Genomic DNA, 20486 nt, shown 5'->3' on the forward strand with positions numbered 1-20486 from the left:
AGGCAGATTCTTTATCACTGAGCCACCTGTGAAGCCCAGTACAAGACACTCAGGGTTTCCATTCTGGCACTGTGACCTTGAGCTTCTAAGGTCTTTATGTCCTGCATCTGAAAAATGGGGGGTAATAATAGAATGTCCCTTAGTGTGTTATAAAGAAAATGAGATACAGGAGCACTTTTTTAACAGGAAAACATTATGCAAATACAACTGATGGACTTAGCATCTTTGACTTTGAAATTACACGTTTGTTGAGAACAACCTTTGCTGCTCCCTAGTGGCAGCAATGTTCTCCTGGGAACACTGTTCTAGAAATAAATGATCTTTGCTTTAATTACTCTTTGAGGCATGCTTTTCTTTTGACATGCTTAATATTTTGTGTAGACTGCATGAACTCATTACATAAATAATACATAGAAAATAATCGAAGCAGGCAATGGTTTAATTATTCTGTGGTTGCACTTTCTTGGACTTTTCCATTTCTCAGCCCTTGTAAAGCTTAAATGTCCTAAGTGCCCTCCTTGTGGGCTTCCCAGGTGACACGAGTGGTAAAGAACCTGCCTGCCAATGCAGGAGATGCAAGAGACTTTGGTTTGATCTCTGGTTTGGGAATATCCTCTAAAGAAGGGCATGGCAACCTAGGCCAGTATTCTTGCTTGGAGAATCCCATGGACAGAGGACCTGGCAAGCTATAGACCATGGGGTAGCAAAGAGTTGGACATGACTGAAGCAACTTAGCACAGCATCCCTGCCCTACTTTTATCCATCCATTACAATCTCCTTGCCCTTAATGTATTAGCAAACATGAATTTTTAGTGGGGAGAGGCAAACCTATAAAGTGGTTCAGAGAATAAAGAATCCGCCCACAATGCGGGAGACCTGGTTTCAACCCCTGTGTTGGGAAGATCATCTGGAGAAGGGAATGGCAACCCACTCCAGCAATCTCACACCTGGAGAATCCCATGGACAGAGGAGCCCGGCAGGCTACAGTCTATGGGGTCTCAAAGAGTCGCACACGACTGAGCAACTAATGACAAAAAAAGTGGTAATAAATTTTTTTGATGTTATGGTGAAGTAATTCTTCTGCTTGGGAGTTGTTTTGACATTCAGGTTCAATAATAAATAGATGTACTGTGGGGTCTCTTCGGCCTCATATTTAATCTTAATCCTGAACTTGATTCTTTTGGGGGAAATGAGACATATGACAGATGACAATTGTGTTTCATTTATTATTAAGTATATGGAGTCTTGTTCCTACTCTTGAAGGGTTGCTCCAAGAAAAGCATCTAAGTGTTTTATTATGCTCTAAAATATTTTTTCTTTTGCTAATGATTTTTATATGGAACTTTTCCAGATGTTAGATTGAAGATTTTAGTTTAACCTTATAGACTGACCTTTTCTCTTCAAACACAGGATATTGATTTCAAGTTCTGAAAATATGATGTAATATTAAAGGTTGACTTTTCTGAATAAATTCTGAGAAAGAACACCTGATAAATGAGTTATCTACACAAAGTGTAGAGAATAGAGTGTATTACCAAACCCAGGTTCAGCATCTTTACTATTCGAAAGCCAATACTCAAGTGTTGGTTGGAAAAGAAAACGTTGCTTTATTCAGGAGGCCAGCCACCTGGAAAGAAGGTGAACTCGTGTCCAGAAATCAACTCCGAAGATTTTGCTCAACCATGAAAGTTTTTAAAGGGAGAATAATTTGGGTAGGGAGTCAGAGATAATTATCTTCCGCTATATCCAGGCACATTACCATTATTAGTCACTTTGTAGTTTGTATGTGTATGTGTGCTAAGTCGCTTCAGTCATGCCCAACTCTTTGTGACCCTATGGACTGTAGCCCACCAGGCTCCACTGTCCATGGGATTCTCCAGGCAAGAATACTGGAGTAGGTTGCTGTGCCTTCCTCCAGCATTGGCAGATGGGTTCTTTACCACTAGCGCCATGTGGGAAACCACACAGTTTATACCTTCAATACATTAATTTGCTTCTTACAATCTGAAGCCTACAGAATAAATATTATGTCCATATTACGCTCAAGGCAACTAAGGTCCTCAAAGATGGAGTGATATGGCCAGTAGCACAAAGTTAGTGAAAATTTCATTTACTCTTCTTGCTATTAACTTATGAGATACTTATCCAAGTCTAAACTTTAATACCGTAGCAGCATTAGTTAGAACTGTTAACAAACATCTTTAAATGAGAAGAGTTGTGTCTTGCTCTGAAACCCACAGTTCATTCTATTTTAGTCTACTATTCCAATGGACTGCTGCAAAAATCAGTTTAATCCCATGTTTTCTCTTTCTATTAGTATTTTCTAGTTGTACTTAACTGTTTTTAAACTTTCATTCCATCATGAGCTTCTTGAGAAGGGTGGTTAGTTGATATTCATGTTTGTCTTTCTGACGCTATATTTCTGCCGTTCAGGCAGATAGGGCTCAATAAATATTTATTAAATTGAATATTTGAAATTCACTTGCAGGAAAAATGCTTAGTGCTTAAGCACTGTTTGTTTTCCTCTTATCACTAAATCTCTGCATTATTTTCTGCTTTTTGTTTCCTATAAAAACCTACAATGACTGGCCAAGGAAATTTTCTTTATTACTATAATGAACCTTGTATTTTTAAATTCAAAGTTGGCAAACACACTCTGAAGACACTATAATAATATATTTCTCTGAGAAATGTAATATTCAGAGCAAAGAGCTCACATACTCAGAGATTATACAAGACAGCGCTTAATTCTAGCCAATAGGTATTCACTTTGGGGAGTAAAGAAGAGAGTGGAAGAATTAGAGGGGGAAGAGGAAAAACAGAAATAAATAGCATGTTGGTAAGAGAGGAACTTTTTTTCTGCAGCTGTGAGCCCCAGACTAAGAAGAATAAGATAGGCAGCACTATTATTTTGTATTATAACTATAATAAAGAACATTTTTTAAAAATTTAGACAGCAACATGTATATATTTTGTGGCAAAAATGTTACTTTCAAAAAGCGGTGAATGTGTTCAGTTTTGTTTTCCCTTTTTTAATGGATTAAGAAAGGCATCCTCAGTAATTCCCTGATGGTCCAGTGGTTAGGACTCTGGGCTTTCACTGCCATGGGCTCAGTTTGATCCCTGGTGGTGGAACTAGATCCCTCATGCCAGAAGGTACAGCCAAAATATGAAGGAAAGGTAGTCCCCCTTACCTCCTTACCCATTATCATTCCTCTTATCCAGGCTTGAGTCAAGTATTTGCCAAGTTTCAAGACACCACTTTTTTTTTCCTGACTGGACAAGTAATACCTGTATTTTTCATCTTAATATAATTTTAAAAATATATTAAATCCTGTAGTTTAGAAACATTGTTTATCCCATGAGATACACTGTCCATCAACATAATAGTGACATCTTTCTTAGTCCTGTGGACAGTGACTGTGGCCATAAAATTAAAAGATGTCTGCTTCTTGGACGAAAAGCTATAACAAACCTAGACAGCATACTAAAAAGCAGAAACATTACTTTGCCCACTAGGTCCGAATACTCAAAGCTATGGTTTTTCAAGTACTCATGTCTGGATGTAAGAGTTGGACTATAAATAAAGTTAAGCGGGAAGAATTGATAATTTTGAACTGTGATGTTGGAGGAGACTAGAGAGTCCCTTGGACTACAAGGCGATCAAACCAGTCCATCTTAAAGGAAATCAGTCCTCACTATTCAATGGAAGGACTGATGCTGAAGCTGAAACTCCATTTCTTTTGATACCTGATGCAAAGAACTGACTCACTGGAAAAGACCCTGGTGCTGAGAAATATTGAAGTCGGGAGAAGGGGATGACAGAGGATGAGATGGTTGGATAGCATCACCAACTCATAGGAATTGGTGATGGACAGGGAAGCCTGGAGTGCTGCAGTCCACCGGGTCACAAAGAGTGGGACACGACTGAGCGACTAAACTGAACTGAACTGACTTTTCTGGCAGAGCTTTCAACACTTTTAACTACACTTCAGCCTCAATGGCACCCCTCTCCAGTACTCTTGCCTGGGAAATCCCATGGACAGAGGAGCCTCGTAGGCTACAGTCCATGGTGTCGCTAAAAGTCGGACACGACTGAGCGACTTCACTTTCACTTTTCACTTTCATGCATTGGAGAAGGAAACTGCAACCCACTCCAGAGTTCTTGCTTGGAGAAACCCAGGGACAAAGGAGCCTGGTGGGCTTCCGCCTATGGAGTCGCACAGAGTCGGACTCGACTGAGCAGCAGCAGCAGCAGCAGCCTCCAGGACAGGTTGCCCTGGGCAACAAGAGTCAGCTCCAGAGGCCTGGGGCGGCCACATTTTTATGGCAGTGATAAAAAACTCTCAGAGTATGAGACTGCTGGCGGCGATCCCTTAAAGTAAAGGGTTTAAAAGCCAGCTGCCGCCAATGCCTCTTTCCCTTACAGCCCTGAGGCTCCAATTCTGAACCTGAACATAGGCGGGTTGGATCACGTGACGGATCAAGTGATCACCAGGCCCGCCCCGCTTCCTTCCGGTATAAATTCTGGTCGCACCGTCTTCTTCGGCACGTGTTGTTGCCGCGTTTGTTCCCAACTTGTCCGCGGACCCCTGCCGCCTGCAGCCATGGCACCCGGCCAGCTCGGTGAGCTCCTCGGCGCCCTGGTGGAGCCGCGCCATCGGCCTCCGTGACCCGCGGCTCCCTCACGCTGCCGATGGCGGCGGCCAGATGGGAGCTGTGGGGCCCTGGCTGGTTGGGGGGCGGCGCTGCGGTCAGCAAGGCCCGGGCCCGCGCGCTCTAGTGCGGCTCGCTGGCGGCGGACCAGACCCGGGGTCAAAGTCTGAGTGGTGGGGACCATAAGATTCGCGAATGCCCTCTCCAAACTGCTCCCCCTCCCCTGGACCCCCTGGGCTTTGAAGCACAGAATGTCTTGAACCGAGAGTGATGCGAAATGTCTTTTGTTTCAGCTTTATTTAGTGTCTCTGACAAAACTGGCCTTGTGGAGTTTGCCAGGAACTTAGCTTCTGTTGGTTTGAATCTGATCGCCTCTGGAGGGACTGCAAAAGCCCTCAGAGATGCTGATTTGGCAGTCAGGTAAGGCACAACTTGCTTTTTAAGTTAAGTCCAAGCCAAACGTAGTTTGGTGACGTTGACCAGAAAGTACGGTATTCCATTCACTGCAAGAAATAACGTTGTTTACTCCTCCCAACAGTGCTGTGAGATTGGTAAGTTAAATCACCTTTTGCAGGAAGCTTAAACTTATTTTCAAGTTTACAGAGTGAGGATTTGGAACCTTCAGAGCCCCTCCCCGCTCAGCCGAATCTTATAACACATTAATATTAAAACACAGCGCATATTAGGTGCATTGTTTGTTGTGCAAGAAGGGAGTTGATTTTCAGGATGCCTATGATTTTTTTTTTTTTTTTAAGAAATGATTTATTTTTGGCTGTGCTGGCTTTTTGTTGCTGCCAGCAAGCTTTCTCTAGTTGCAGTGAGTGGGGGGCCTAATCTCTAGTTATACTGCAGGGGCTTCTCATCGCCCTGTCTTTTCTTGGACTCACAAGAGAAGCCTTGGGCTCTAGGGCTCACAAGCTTCACTGAAAGTTGTAGCTTTGGGGCTTATTTGCCCCACATGATCTGTTTTGACTGGCTCTTTAGTGAAACTGTTCACATCATTAAAATTCATCTCTTAAGATTCACCCTCTCTTCCCCCAGTATCTGGTAACTGTGTACAACATGTTGATGTCTTTTCTTCCAGGGTTTTTATAAGTGTGGTCTTTATTTCATAGCCCATACAGAGAACAGATAGTTTTGCTTTTTGCTTTATCCCCCACATGTTGTGGGTTTTCAAAAACTTGGCGGGCTTCACTGGTGGTACAGTGGTGAAGAATCCGCCTGCCAGTGCAGGGGACACAGGTTCAATCCCTGCTCTAGGAAGATTGCACATGCCGTGTAGCACCTGAGCCCCTGTGCCACAACTACTGAAGCCCGGGTGTCTAAGAGCCCGTGGCTCTGCAACATAAGCCATGGCAATGAGAAGCCTACCACAAATGGAGAATAGCCTCCACTTGCTGCAACTAGAGAAAGCCTGTGGGAAGCGAGGAAAACCCAGCGAGCACAGCCCAAAATAAATGAATAAATCTTTAAGAAAAATAAAAATTTGCTTGTAAATTCAGCCAGAGAAAATGTTCAGGTCAATTTGGGGATATGGATTGATACTTAAATGCTGTCTTTTATTTGACCCTGGGTCATACTTTGTGAATATCTTTTCCAGCTTACATTTTTACGTAATTTTTTTTCTTTTTTCAGTGTAAAGGTTTTTAACTTTTATGTAGGTCAATCCAAAAGGCTAAATCCTTGCTATCCCTTTTAATCTATTACTGAGATAAAGATACTAATAATTTTGTTGTATATTGTCAACCTACTTGTGAGTTGAATTTATTTCTTAATATTTCATTAGTATGGCTTATGATTCATTTTCTGAATTCTGAAAATCCAGGCTCTGAAAAAATGTTGGAAGATGCTTTGAAATGGTATAAAGTGTAAAATGAAACTCACAGAAACAATAGCAATATTCTGTTTATCTGTTTTCAGAGATGTATCTGAGCTAACTGGATTTCCTGAAATGCTAGGGGGGCGTGTAAAAACCTTGCATCCTGCAGTCCATGCTGGTAAGTGGTTGGATATCTTCAATTTTAAATAGTGGTTTTCAATAAACTTTGCAATGGGTTGGCCACAAAGTTTGTTGGGGTTTTCCCATATCATCTTATGGTTAATAGAGTAAGCAGGAATAAGGAAAAAGGCAGATCATAGCTAAAAAAAAAAACAAAAAAAAACTGTGAGGTTACGTTGTTTTTGTCACATCTGCTGCTAACGTTCATACTACATAAGAATGTTTAAAATACAATCTAGCTTGCTTTATTACCTGATGGATTCTTCTGGTAGCTGTTAGTCCTGGCCTGATAATTTAGAGTTTGTTATTTCCTGCTGGAGTTAATGAAAATACTTAGGTTTTAGAGTCTGAAAAAACTCTTGCCATGGTTCAAGCTTGGAATAAAGCATCACATGGTAACTGACTTTCAAAGGAATCTTTTAAAATGCTTTACTACTTACGAGAGTATATGCACTGATGGAACTGACAACAGTTAGGTGAAATTCCTTTTACATTGTGTTGCTTAAGGAAAAGGGAATAGGGAACTGATGCAAACAGTTTTTACGTGTACTCACTAATCCTAATTTTGTACTGTCTGGTATTCTTAATTAGGCAGTGCTGGGGGCTTTAACATGATTGATGCAGTCATGTTGGAAAGAAGTGCCTTATTCTGACTTGTTTTTTGAACCTAATACTTTAACTTTGTTGAATTAGGAATCTTGGCTCGTAATATCCCAGAAGATAGTGCTGACATGGCCAAACTTGATTTCAGTCTTATAAGGTAAAAATTTTCAGAGTTGAACTTTTAGTACATTAAGGATCAAAGACAAAAAAAGCCAAATCTGGTATCTCTTTTTAAATATCAAGGTTAACATTAGGTTTAGCTTTCTGATTACTTACTGTAAACGTTTATTGAGGACATTGTTTGTGACATTGTATGTGGGTGAGCATTTTGATTTTGCCAAATTCATATTACTCAAACATAATTATGCTTAAACAGCCTTTGCTTTTTTAAAAATTATTATCTAATTGTGGTACATATAAGTAACTTAGTTATTTGCATAATGATACTCATAGTTTCTTTTTGTTGCATATGTATAATAGCTTTCAGTTCAGTTCAGTTCAGTTGTTCAGTCGTGTCCGACTCTTTGCGACTCCGTGGATCGCAGCACACCAGGCCTCCCTGTCCATCACCAACTCCCAGAGATCACTCAGACTCACGTCCATCGAGTCAGTGATGCCATCCAACCATCTCATCCTGTCGTCCTCTTCTGCCCCCAATCCCTCCCAGCATCAGAGCCTTTTCCAATGAGTCAACTCTTCGCATGAGGTGGCCAAAGTACTGGAGTTTCAGCTTTAGCATCATTCCTTCCAAAGAAATCCCAAGGCTGATCTCCTTTAGAATGGACTGGTTGGATCTCCTTGCAGTCCAAGGGACTCTCAAGAGTCTTCTCCAACACCACAGTTCAAAAGAATCAATTCTTTGGCGCTCAGCTTTCTTCACAGTCCAGCTCTCACGTCCATACATGACCACTGGAAAAACCATAGCCTTGACGAGACGGACCTTTTTTGGCAAAGTAATGTCTCTGCTTTTCAATATTCTTTCTAGGTTGGTCATAACTTTTCTTTCAAGGAGTAAGCGTCTTTTAATTTCATGGCTGCAGTCACCATCTGCAGTGATTTTGGAGCCCCAAAAAATAAGTCTGACACTGTTTCCACTGTTTCCCCATCTATTTCCCATAAAGTGATGGGACCAGATGCCATGATCTTCATTTTCTGAATGTTGAGCTTTAAGCCAACTTTTTCACTCTCCTCTTTCACTTTCATCAAGAGGCTTTTTAGTTCCTCTTCACTTTCTGCCATAAGAGTGGTATCATCTGCATATCTGAGGTTATTGATATTTCTCTTGGCAATCTTGATTCCAGCTTGTGCTTCTTCCAGTCCAGCGTTTCTCATGATGTACTCTGCATAGAAGTTAAATAAGCAGGGTGACAATATACAGCCTTGACATACACCTTTTCCTATTTGGAACCAGTCTGTTGTTCCATGTCCAGTTCTAACTGTTGCTTCCTGACCTGCATATAGGTTTCTCAAGAGGCAGGTCAGGTGGTCTGGTATTCCCATCTCTTTCAGAATTTTCCAGTTTATTGTGGTCCACACAGTCAAAGGCTTTGGCATAGTCAATAGAGCAGAAATAGATGTTTTTCTGGAACTCTCTTGCTTTTTAGCTTTATTCAGATATAATTCACATACCATATAATTCCTCAATTTAAAGTAGATAATTCAGTAGTTTTTAGTATATTTAGAGTTGCATAGTTACCACCACAGTTAATATTAGAATATATTCATCCCTGCCCTTCCCTCTGGCACTCTCCCTCCTGCCCCAAACTCTGCCCATTAACTTTCAATCTCCATATTCCCCAACAGCCCAGACCACCACCAGCCTATTTTCCGTCTCTGTGGATTTCTATGAGCACTGCCCCTCAGTGGATTTGTATAATACATGGTCCTTTGTGACTAGCTTCTTAGCATGTTTTCAGAGTTCATCCGTGTTACAGCATATATCATTGATTCATTTTTTATTGCTGAAAAGTAATCACTTATCAGACTTCCCTGGTGGCTCAGATGGTAAAGCGTCTGTCTACAATGCAGGAGACCTGGGTTCAATCCCTGGGTCGGGAAGACCCCCTGGAGAAGGAAATGGCAATCCACTCCAGTACTATTGCCTGGAAAATCCCATGGACAGAGGAGCCTGGTAGGCTACAGTCCATGGGGTCGCAAAGAGTCAGACACGACTGTGTGACTAATCACATCACATATAGATAGATATACTCTCATTTATTCATCAGTTGATGGATATTTGGATTGTTTCCACTTTGGGATATACTGACTAAAGAAACGGGACATTTGTGTACAAGTTTTTGTGTGGACCTATATTTTCATTTCTCTTGGGCATATACCTGAGAATGTTAATTTCATGGTTATCTGGTAACTCTTTAACCTTTGCAGGAGTTGCCAGACTTATTTTCCAGGCCTTATCAGTTTATATTCCCACTGGCAGTATACAGAGGTTCTTTCTCTGCATCATCACCAACATTTGTTATCTTTTTTTTTTCCTTTTAACATTTTTAGTGGGTATAACACGGGTTTCTTGTAATTATGATTTGTATTTCCTAATCTTTTCATGTGCGTACCTTCAGAGAAATGTCTGTTCAGATGCTTTGCCCATTTTTAAAAAGTTGAAATATAATTGCTTTACAATGTTGTGTATTTGCTATATTGAGTTATTTATCTATTATTGAGTTGTAAGAATCCATTTTATCCCATTCTGTAGATTGTTTTCATAATCTTAATGGTATCATTTGACCATCATAAAAGCTTTAAATTATGGTAATATCCAACTTATGCTTATGCTTTAGATGTTATTTCTAAGGATCCATTTTAAAATATAATGAAGATTTATGCCTATATATATATATATTTTTTTTTTTTTAAATTTTTAGGGCTTGATAGTACAGTGGCTAGCTAAGGTTACCCAGGCAGCAACATTTCATTATGATTTGGTGGGAATAATGTGTATTGAGAGCATTTGCTGACTCTGGCCCCTTCTGTTTCCCTGTGCTCTTGCAAGCATGAGAAGTCCTGATGTTTCATTGTAACTTCTTAGAACTTTGAAGTGTCAAACTCAGAGTTCATATTTTCAATCATTAGGGGTTTTGGTCATGTTAGCAGTTCAGTTCAGTCGCTCAGTCATGTCCAACTCTTTGCAACCCCATGAATCACAGAACGCCAGGCCGCCCTGTCCATCACCAACTCCTAGAGTTCACTCAAACTCAAATCCATCTAGTCGGTGATGCCATCCAACCATCTCATCCTCTGTCATCCCCTTCTCCTCCTGCCCCCATTCCCTCCCAGCATCAGGGTCTTTTCCAATGAGTCAACTCTTCTCATGAGGTGGCCGAAGTATTAAAGTTTCAGCTTCAGCCTCAGTCCTTCCAAAGAACACCAAGGACTGATCTCCTTTAGGATGGACTGGTTGGATCTCCTTGCAGTCCAAGGGACTCTCAAGAGTCTTCTCCAACACTACAGTTCAAAAGCATCAATTGTTTGCCTCTCAGCTTTCTTCATAGTCCAACTCTCACATCCATACACGACCCCTGGAAAAACTATAGCATTGACTAGACAGACCTTTGTTGGCAAAGTAATGTCTCTGCTTTTCAATATTCTTTCTAGGTTGGTCATAACTTTCCTTCCAAGGAGTAAGCATCTTTTAATTTCATATCTGCAGTCACCATCTGCAGTGATTTTGGAACCCCCAAAAATAAAGTCTGCCACTGATTCCACTGTTTCCCCATCTGTTTCCCATGAAGTGATGAGACAGATGCCATGATCCTAGTTTTCTGAATGTTGAGCTTTAAGCCAACTTTTTCGCTCTCCTCTTTCACTTTCATCAAGAGGCTCTTTAGTTGTTCTTCACTTTCTGCCGTAAGAGTGGTGTCATCTGCATCTCTGAGGTTATTGATATTTCTCTCGGCAATCTTGATTCCAGCTTGTGCTTCTTCCAGCCCAGCGTTTCTCATGATGTACCCTGCATAGAAGTTAAACAAGCAGGGTGACAATATACAGCCTTGATGTACTCCTTTTCCCATTTGGAACCAATCTGTTGTTCCGTGTCCAGTTCTAACTGTTGCTTCCTGACCTGCATATAGGTTTCTCAAGAGGCAGGTCAGGTGGTCTGGTATTCCCATCTCTTTCAGAATTTTCCACAATTTATTGTGGTCCACACAGTCAAAGGCTTTGGCATAGTCAATAGAGCAGAAATAGATGTTTTTCTGGAATTCTCTTGCTTTTTCCATAATCCAGCGGATGTTGGCAGTTTGATCTCTGGTTCCTCTGCCTTTTCTGAAACCAGCTTGAACATCTGGAAGTTCACAGTTCATGTATTGCTGAAGCCTGGCTTGGAGAATTTTGAGCATTACTCTATTAGCATGTGAGATGAATGCAATTATGCAGTAGTTTGAGCATTCTTTGGCATTGCCTTTCTTTGGGATTGGAATGAAAACTGACCTTTTCCAGTCCTGTGGCCATCCAAATGTGCTGACATATTGCGTGCAGCACTTTCACAGCATCATCTCTCAGGATTTGAAATAGCTCAACTGGAATTCCATCACCTCCACTAGCTTTGTTCATAGTGATGCTTCCTAAGGCCCACTTGACTTCACATTCCAGGATGTCTGGCTCTAGGTGAGTGATCACACCATCGTGATTATCTGAGTCGTGAAGCTCTTTTTTGTACAGTTTTTCTGTGTATTCGTGCTACCTCTTCTTAATATCTTCTGCTTCTGTTAGGCCCATGCCATTTCTGTCCTTTATCGAGCCCATGTTCGCATGAAATGTTGCCTTGGTATCTCCAATTTTCTTGAAGAGATCTCTAGTCTTTCCCATTCTGTTGTTTTCTTCTATTTCTTTGCATTGATTGCTGAGGAAGGCTTTCTTATCTCTACTTGCTGTTCTTTGGAACTCTGCATTCAGATGCTTATATCTTTCTTTTTCTCCTTTGCTTTTTGCTTCTCTTTTCACAGCTATTTGTAAGGCCTCCTGAGACAGCCATTTTGCTGCTTTTGTAAATTTCTTTTTAATGTTTTAGTGTTAGCAGTTACTGAAATGTAAATGGTGGAAGTTTGCAGTTTTTAAGGATAGCTGAATTCCTCTTTATTTCAGAGTTGTTGTTTGTAATCTGTATCCCTTTGGGAAGACAGTGGCTTCTCCAGGTGTAACTGTTGAAGAGGCTATTGAACATATTGATATTGGTAAGTTAAAAAAACCATTTTTGCAGACTGTTTACACTTAAAAAAACCATTTTTGCAGACTGTTTACACTGTAAATGAAATGACTCTGCCGTCTGAGCCACCTGGGAAGTCCCAGTGTGCACTGTTGAAGGAGTAGAAGATAGTCTCTGGGATTGTTGTTGTTTAGTCACTAAGTCGTGTCCATCTCTTTGTGACCCCATGGACTGTGGCCCACCAGACTCTTCTGTCCATGGGATTCTCCAAGCAAGAATACTTGAGTGGGTTTGCCATTTCCTCCTCTAGGGGATCTTACCCACCCAGGGATCAAACCAGCGTCTCCTGTTTCTCTGGTGATTAATTCATTGATGTTTTCAGAGCTCTTGATGTAGAGATTGATCTGGCTTATTTTTCGAATATGACTTAGCACGCACATATTATTTTTCTTAATTTTGGGGCTTCCCAGGTGGCTCAGTGGTAAAGAATCCGCCTGCCAAGCAGGAGACGCGGCTTCAGTCCTTGCATTGGACAGATCCCTTGGAGATGGAAATGACAACCCACTCCAGTGTTCTTGCCTGGAAAATCCCACGAGCAGAGGAGCCAAGCAGGCTAAAGTCCTTGGGGTCACAAAGAATCAGAAATGACTGAACGTGTTTTCACGAACGCACAGCATGTACAGTCACTTGGTTTGAAAGAGGTTAAACTGATGAAAATGCAAATCGTCTTTTGTTCTTCAAAGGAGGAGTGACTCTGCTAAGAGCCGCAGCCAAAAACCATGCTCGAGTGACAGTCGTGTGTGAGCCGGAGGACTATGCAGCTGTAGCCTCAGAGATGCGGGACTCTGACAGCAAAGACACATCCTTGGAGACAAGACGCCAATTAGCCTTGAAGGTGGGAACATGCTTTTATCTGGTGTGGTGTTTGCAAAACCAGCAGTACTCCGTTCTCACCACATCACATCACCTCCCGGGGCTCTGCTTGGAGCCGTTATCCTTTTATTAGAAATGGAGAGACCAACATTCAGAGAGGTCTTCTGTCTAAGAATTGAAAGAAAAGTGGCAGGGCGTAATTCTTTGTGCTGTTTAGTATTAGTTCGTGTCTTTCCTGCCTGAGTGTGTGTGTGTGGGCTTGTGGGTGTAGTTGGATATATAGCACTTGAAAACCATTTTTAACCTCACTTTGGGAAATACTGTGGGTATTTCACAAACCTTAACTCTTTTCTCAGGCTTTTACTCATACAGCACAGTATGATGAAGCAATCTCAGATTACTTCAGGAAAGAGTACAGTAAAGGGGTATCTCAGATGCCCCTGAGGTATGGAATGAACCCTCATCAGACTCCTGCCCAGCTGTATACCCTGAAGCCCAAGCTCCCTATCACAGGTAAAGGCTGAGTGTTATGTGGCATGGTTTGCCATGTCTGGGTGTGCATGTGTCTTTCTTTCTATTGTGTGAGACGTGATCCACTTTTTAGAAAATGAATTGCATGGTACCTCTTATAGTTGTCTGAAATGTGAGTTGCGAGTGGGCCTTGTAAACAAAAACTGTGATAATCCAGGGTTTTGAAGAGAAGTCAAGTTGAAAATACAGATTGAAGTATCTTTGTGTGGATATTGGCTTTGAAGATGTTGGGACAGGATGAGATGGTCTGGATTTCATAGTAAGATGGTTAGGACCAAACCTTGAGGTGGCAGTAGAGGAACCTTCAGAGGAAACAGGGCTGCTGAGAGCAGTGGCTATTTGATTTGAGAATGTTACAGAAAAGCGATTTCCTTGGAATGATGGATCGATCTGGCAGCCCGGTTGAAATGAGCCAAAATAGTAATGAGAGGTTAGGAACTAAGAATGATAAAGATAATTCTTTGAACTTAGTCAGGGCTTAAGGATTTGTAGAGTAATAGGAGAGTTTTACAGTTACAGTTGTTTGATTCTGTTTCGTTGTGCTTCATCGCTCAGTCATGTCCGACTCTCTGCAACTCCATGGACTGTAGCCCACCAGGCTCCTCTGTCGATGGGGAATCCCCAGGCAAGAATACTGGAGTGGGTTGCCATGCCCTCCTCCAGGGGATCTTTCTAACCCAGGGATCGAACCCAGGTCTCCCGCATTGCAGGCAGATTCTTTACCATCTGAGCCACCAGGGAAGCCCTAACTTGTTGTTAAGGTGGGTTGTTTAGTGAGCAAGCACATCCTACTGCCTGGTACAAGGGAAGGGTGGGTCCAGCGGGCAGAGCAGAGAGTTGTAGGTGTAAAGACTTTGAGGGTGAAGTGTTGCGGGGGACAACCTCTGTTGTTTACTGTTGCCTATTTTGCTGCTTCGGTGCCTCTCGCATGAGCTCTGTGGAAATAGTCCTTTTTTTGTTTGTTTAAGGGAACTTTATTTCCAAGTAATTTTATTAAAAAGAGCAGGTGTTTTTTTTTTAATTTTATATTTTGCCCATACCACATATCTAAGATCCATAGTTTAGATTCAAAATGTATTGTACATTCAATGAGTTTGGACAAACATAATTTATTCATCTTATGAAAATTATCCTGTTGTTCAGTTGCTAAATTGTGTCTGACTCTTTTGGGACCCATGGACTGTAGCCTGACAAGCACCTCTGTCCATGGAATTTCCCAGGCAAAAATACTGGAGTGGGTTGCCATTTCCTTCCTTCTCCAGGGGATCTTCCCGACCCAGGAATTGAACCCACATCTCCTGCATTGGCAGGCATGTTCTTTACCACTGAGCCACTAGGGAAACCTGATATTATCTTGCATAATAGTTTCTCCACCCTAAAAACTCCTCCCCTTCAGCCTTGTAACTAACCACAGGCAACCACTGATCTTCTCACTGGATACTTTTGCTTTTTTGCTGTTTCCAGATATCGTATAGTTGGAAACAAACAGTATGTAGTCTTTTCAGACTGACTTCTTTCACTTAACAATCTGTATTTAAGGTTCCTCCATGTCTTTTGATAGTCATTTCTTCTTATTACGGAATAATATTTTACTGTGTGTGAATGTACCAGTTTATTCATTCACCTATTGAAAGACATCAAAAATAGATGGATGCTGTTTGGCAGTTTATGAATAAAGCTGTTATAAAGATTTTTGTACATGCTTTTGTATAGACCCAAGCCTTCAATTCGTTTGGGTAAATAACTAATTTTCTGTTGTATAATTTTATTTCACGTTTAGTTTCCTTTCTGACTCCCCTCATAATCTTCATGATGACAGTAATTTGGGAGGGACTGTTTTATTCACTGATAATATCCCAAGCTCCTAGAACAGTGCCTAACATTGTAGTAGGCACTCAGTAGATATTTGGCAAGGTTTTGCTTGTGAAAGTATCTGCTATTGAAGATAACACAGAGGAAATGAAATTGTTAAGTTGTTTTTAATTGGTGGCCCATTACTTTGTGTGTGTATGCTAAACTTCTTATAAATATTTATTCATAAGATTTTGACTTTTAAAAATCCTGCCACTGTTAAGAAAATAGGCAGCAAAAAACTTGTAGGCTCCTTTTTAACTGCACTTCAGCTTGAAGCCAAGCCTGCTGAGTCCAATTAAAAGAAGAGGACCTCCTCCCCTGTCCATCAAATGAGTTTTTTCCCTCCATCTCTCCCACCCACTAAACTCCTGCTTTAGTTTATAACGCTATTTCTTAAACTGACACGACTTTCAACTTTAAAATACTATGCTCAGTTGCTTAGTCGTGTCCAACTCTGCAACCTCATGGACTGTAGCTCACCAGGCTCCTCCGTCCATGGGAGTCTCCAGGCAAGAATACTGGAGTGGGTTGCCATTTCCTTCTCCAATATTATATTAGAAATACTCTAAATTGTACAGTAAAGTCGCCACAATTATTTTATCTTAGTTCTGTACTGAAGTGGATCCCTGATGATGGCTAGTCTAGTTGTACTTTTTCCTGTTCCTGAATTCTCTGCTGATTTATTTATGGGTTAGCTGGTTTTGGTCCTCATGGTGCGTGCTCGTATTTATGTTCATGCATTTCTGTGTGTGTGTGTGTGTGTGTGTGTGTGTGTGTGTGTGTGTGTGTGTGTGTGTGTTTGGTAACATGGGTTCAGACTCTGGTGCTCTATTCACTCATCTCACTGAGTTCTTATATGTTCATGTATATCCGTTCGCCTCTTCATTATACTTCTTGTGAAGCATTTTTGTGCAGTCTTTATGTGTTTAACATCTTTTCTAGGAAATGTATACATCTTATTGACGTTGCTTGTTCATGCTTTTTTTTATGTGTAGTTCTGAATGGAGCCCCTGGATTTATAAACTTGTGTGATGCTTTGAACGCCTGGCAGCTGGTGAAGGAGCTCAGAGAAGCTTTAGGCCTTCCAGCCGCTGCATCTTTCAAACATGTTAGCCCAGCAGGTAAAGCATTGCACTCTGGGATTCTCTGGAACTGTTTAAAATGAATTTCTTTTTAAAGTTTTTAGAAATTTGACAAGACTCTAAAGCAAATGTGAACAGCCTGGGAAGTCCGAAACCGCTTTTGATTAATAATGATGTCAACGTAGTAACGGGATAAAATCAGATAACAATAACATGCACATGTATTATTTACATAAAAATAATGTGTAACATTGTTATAGGAAGGTCAGGAAATAGTTTTATTTGTAGTGGAAGCATGTTTTAGAAAATAAAAGTGATGTTGCCTAATGCAGTATGACTAAAATTTTTCCACATGGCTGAAGATTTAACTGAGCAGACATCAAGAATTTGTTACAACACTTTTAACTTTCTATGGCCATTGTCTGAGAGACCTTTTTGCTTCTGTGTCTCGGTCAACTTTACAACTTATGTATAACTCCCTCTGACAATTCACCACATAATTAGCTCTCAGATATTGTTTGGATGTTCAAACAATGGGAGCAGCAGGAAAACTGTGTGATATCAGGCAGGACAGAGAAAGCGTCAGTGGTGAAGTGAAGTCGCTCCATACACACACCTCGTGCTGGCAGACTCGGTGGCTCTATCTCAGAGGCCAGAGAGGAGAGATGCTCCCCTGCTTCACCCTCCCCTGTAGTTCTATTTTGGCATTTAATTATCTGGCCGAGTAGGTTTTTGTTTAATTTGGCATAAGCACTAGAAAGTACCCTGCATAGACCAGACGTTTGGAAAAATGTTGTCCTAATGTAGGAATTGAAAAGTGGTAACTGAGATTTTGGGTTTATTAATGGGTCTCTATACCAGGTGCTGCTGTTGGAATTCCACTCAGTGAAGATGAAGCCAAAGTCTGCATGGTCTATGATCTGCACAAAACCCTCACACCCATAGCCACTGCATATGCAAGAGCAAGAGGTCAGACGAATAATAGCATGTAGTTTGTCTTTTTTTTTTTGGAGGAAAGGTAATATCTTATCTTAAATGTCCTTTTTGTTATAAGATTTCAAGTTATTTTAATTCATTTTTTATTAGTACTTCAGAATAACTATATGAGAGCCTTGGAATAAATTTGTTTATAAAAATGTGTGTTTTAGTATTTTAATGTAATAAAGGGGAACACACTTGGGATTTGGTGCACAAAATTTCAGATTAGGCTATTGAATGTATTTGTTTTGCTTAAATTGTGGTTATTTAAGTACACTGAATTTGGTTAAAGTTAATATTTTATATAATTCACAGATGTCTAATTCATAAGTTTAATAGCTATGAATATTATAACAACATTAATAGGAGGTTATTGAGATACTTTATCATAGTTTACCTTCTACAGCAAGGGTTAGCAAGCTATTATTCAACAGGTTAATCCAGCCCACTACCCATCTTTGTCAATATAGTTCAGTTGGAGTAGGGTGATATAGTATGTCGGTGACTGTTCCAACCTGAGTTGGAACACGAAGGGATCACAAAGCTTAAAAAATATTTACTGTCAGGCCCTTTGCTGAATGTTGCTCTAGAAGGTAAAATTAAAGAATATTTCATGATGATAATTTCAATTAAACAACTTACTAATCTATTGTTTAAATCTCAAGTTAGATTTTATGTGGTCACTTTGGGGATTTTTGAATGTTATTTTTTTCTGTATAAGGATAATCTGTGATAAATACGACGTTTTAGTTTTTATTTACAGGGGCTGATAGGATGTCTTCGTTTGGTGACTTTGTTGCATTATCTGATGTTTGTGATGTCCCTACTGCCAAGATTATCTCCAGAGAGGTTAGTGGAATTCTGTATCTTAATCTATATATAACTAAGTAGAGCCAAATTTTGCATAGTGTTTATTGAAACCATAATGTATAATGTCTGTATTTGGCTCTTGCGATGTAAAGTTTTACATATTTAATTCTTTTAAATTTTCTAGTCATTATTTTAATGCCAGAATTATTATTTCTGAAGCTGACTGTATACCTTAGGTCTGTAATGAAAGAGACTGTATAGTGGGGGAAATTATAACCTATTCTGAAAAAGTAACCCCCATCAATTGAGTACCAAGCAAGCATTCCAGAAAGGTGGGGAGGTGGTGTTGGGGATTGGGGAAACAGAGAAGAATGAGGTTAGCTCAGGTAGCTTGGAAGGAAACAGTTAGCATTAAAACTAACAGGGCCAGTGGCCTGACGATATTTAGTTTCATCGCAGGGCTTTTTACCATCACCCCTACCATCCCCAGCTGCAGTGGAGTTGGCATGCTGCATTATACATTATATATAGCATGAGGCTTGGGGTGTGAGCTGTGACTTTTGTACCTTTTGTGTCTTTAGCTATACTGTGTTAATCTCGGATTTCCTCTGAACCCCTTCTCTTGCTCTTGAGGAGCCTGCCTTGCCTCGGATCATTTAGCCAAGTTCTAGAAAAGCCAGAACTGGAAGAACATGCTCTGTCTAATTAGTACAAAACAAGCCCTGAACAGAATAGTAAAAAAGTCCTGTGTCTTCCTAAGATACATGTATCACAGCAAATCATTCATATATTCTTCATTAAAATTGAAACAGACAACCAAAGGGGCACTAATGAGATAAGATCAGCTGTAAAAAGTTGTCTTCTAGCACAGACTTATCTTTTCCAAGTGTAGTGTTTGTCTTATCTAGTGGAGGTAGAAACCAGAAACTGCCGCTGCATAATTTACGACACATAAGTATGTCTAGATTGTTTAGGAGGTATCTCTGATTTTTTAAAGTAGAAATTAATATCTAATGTTGATACATGTATAGGTATCTGATGGTATTATTGCCCCGGGATATGAAAATGAAGCTTTGAAAATACTTTCCAAAAAGAAAAACGGGAATTACTGTGTTCTTCAGGTTAGTGCAATTCATATTTGCAGTAGTAATTTGCTCTTTTATTTTTCCCCATATTTAATCTTTGCTTTATACTGATAACTGTTCTAATTTATCCTTCTTTACTATGATTTCTTTATCCTTAATCCTGCAGATTTTTTCTTCCTGTTTTTTTGAGTTTCAGATCAAGATAGCTTTCTCATCCTTTATTTTAATTTTTTAAAAAATAATTTATTTAAAATGGTTTCCTATTCAAAAGGTCTTAAAGGTTATTTGAAATCTTTCCTTTCCTTCTGCCACTCTGTTACCTTTTTTTAAAGTAATATTTTCAATTTCTTGCTCATCTTTCCTGAAATACATAGTCTGGGCATATTCAGCAAATACTCGATTGATATTCAGCACAAGACAGTATCATGTTTCAGGGTGTCAGAAGAATACCAGGGCTTCCTCAATATTTTGTTTGGGAATTTGGCTAAGTTTGCACCTAGACACATAATTACAACCATGAAAAACCTGTTTTCTCTGCCTGACCAGGGACAAGTTTTTTGACATCAGTTATAGGTGGGCACATCTCAGTTTTAGAAATTTTATAATAGAAAAAAAAAAAGGACCATTTTAGAATTAATGAAAATGCAAATTAAGTAGAATTACTATGAGGGCTTGCTTCTGAGTTACATGTTATCAGTGCTTTCTGTACTGTTTAAGTATAGGAAAATGTCTGGGGAGAGAATAGTATTATGACATAGGTTATTCCCATGTCCCATCATTTCAGATCAAAATCTGGAAGAGGTCAAGAGAGCCATGAATGACATACCCCTTTCCAAATGACAAAGACACATGCTACA

General features: G+C 40.2%; 1 protein-coding gene across 2 annotated transcripts in view; it reads left to right on the forward strand.

Annotated features, from left to right (window-relative positions):
- Positions 1–4510: 4510 nt before the first annotated feature.
- Positions 4511–20486, forward strand: part of ATIC (5-aminoimidazole-4-carboxamide ribonucleotide formyltransferase/IMP cyclohydrolase) — a 28333-nt gene continuing 12357 nt past the window's right edge. For both annotated transcript variants that reach the window (XR_008201466.1, XM_052661244.1), the window contains exons 1-11: positions 4511–4626; positions 4950–5076; positions 6577–6653; positions 7349–7415; positions 12356–12444; positions 13160–13311; positions 13646–13802; positions 16670–16795; positions 17618–17725; positions 18498–18583; positions 19576–19665. Coding sequence is in view for 1 of the 2 variants with exons in the window: in XM_052661244.1 (XP_052517204.1) it covers positions 4608–4626; positions 4950–5076; positions 6577–6653; positions 7349–7415; positions 12356–12444; positions 13160–13311; positions 13646–13802; positions 16670–16795; positions 17618–17725; positions 18498–18583; positions 19576–19665 (1098 nt within the window). In the remaining variant the exon portion in view is untranslated. The remainder of the gene's footprint in view (positions 4627–4949; positions 5077–6576; positions 6654–7348; positions 7416–12355; positions 12445–13159; positions 13312–13645; positions 13803–16669; positions 16796–17617; positions 17726–18497; positions 18584–19575; positions 19666–20486) is intronic.

Source organism: Budorcas taxicolor, chromosome 2, assembly GCF_023091745.1.
Source record: "Budorcas taxicolor isolate Tak-1 chromosome 2, Takin1.1, whole genome shotgun sequence".
Taxonomy (NCBI): Eukaryota; Metazoa; Chordata; class Mammalia; order Artiodactyla; family Bovidae; genus Budorcas; species Budorcas taxicolor.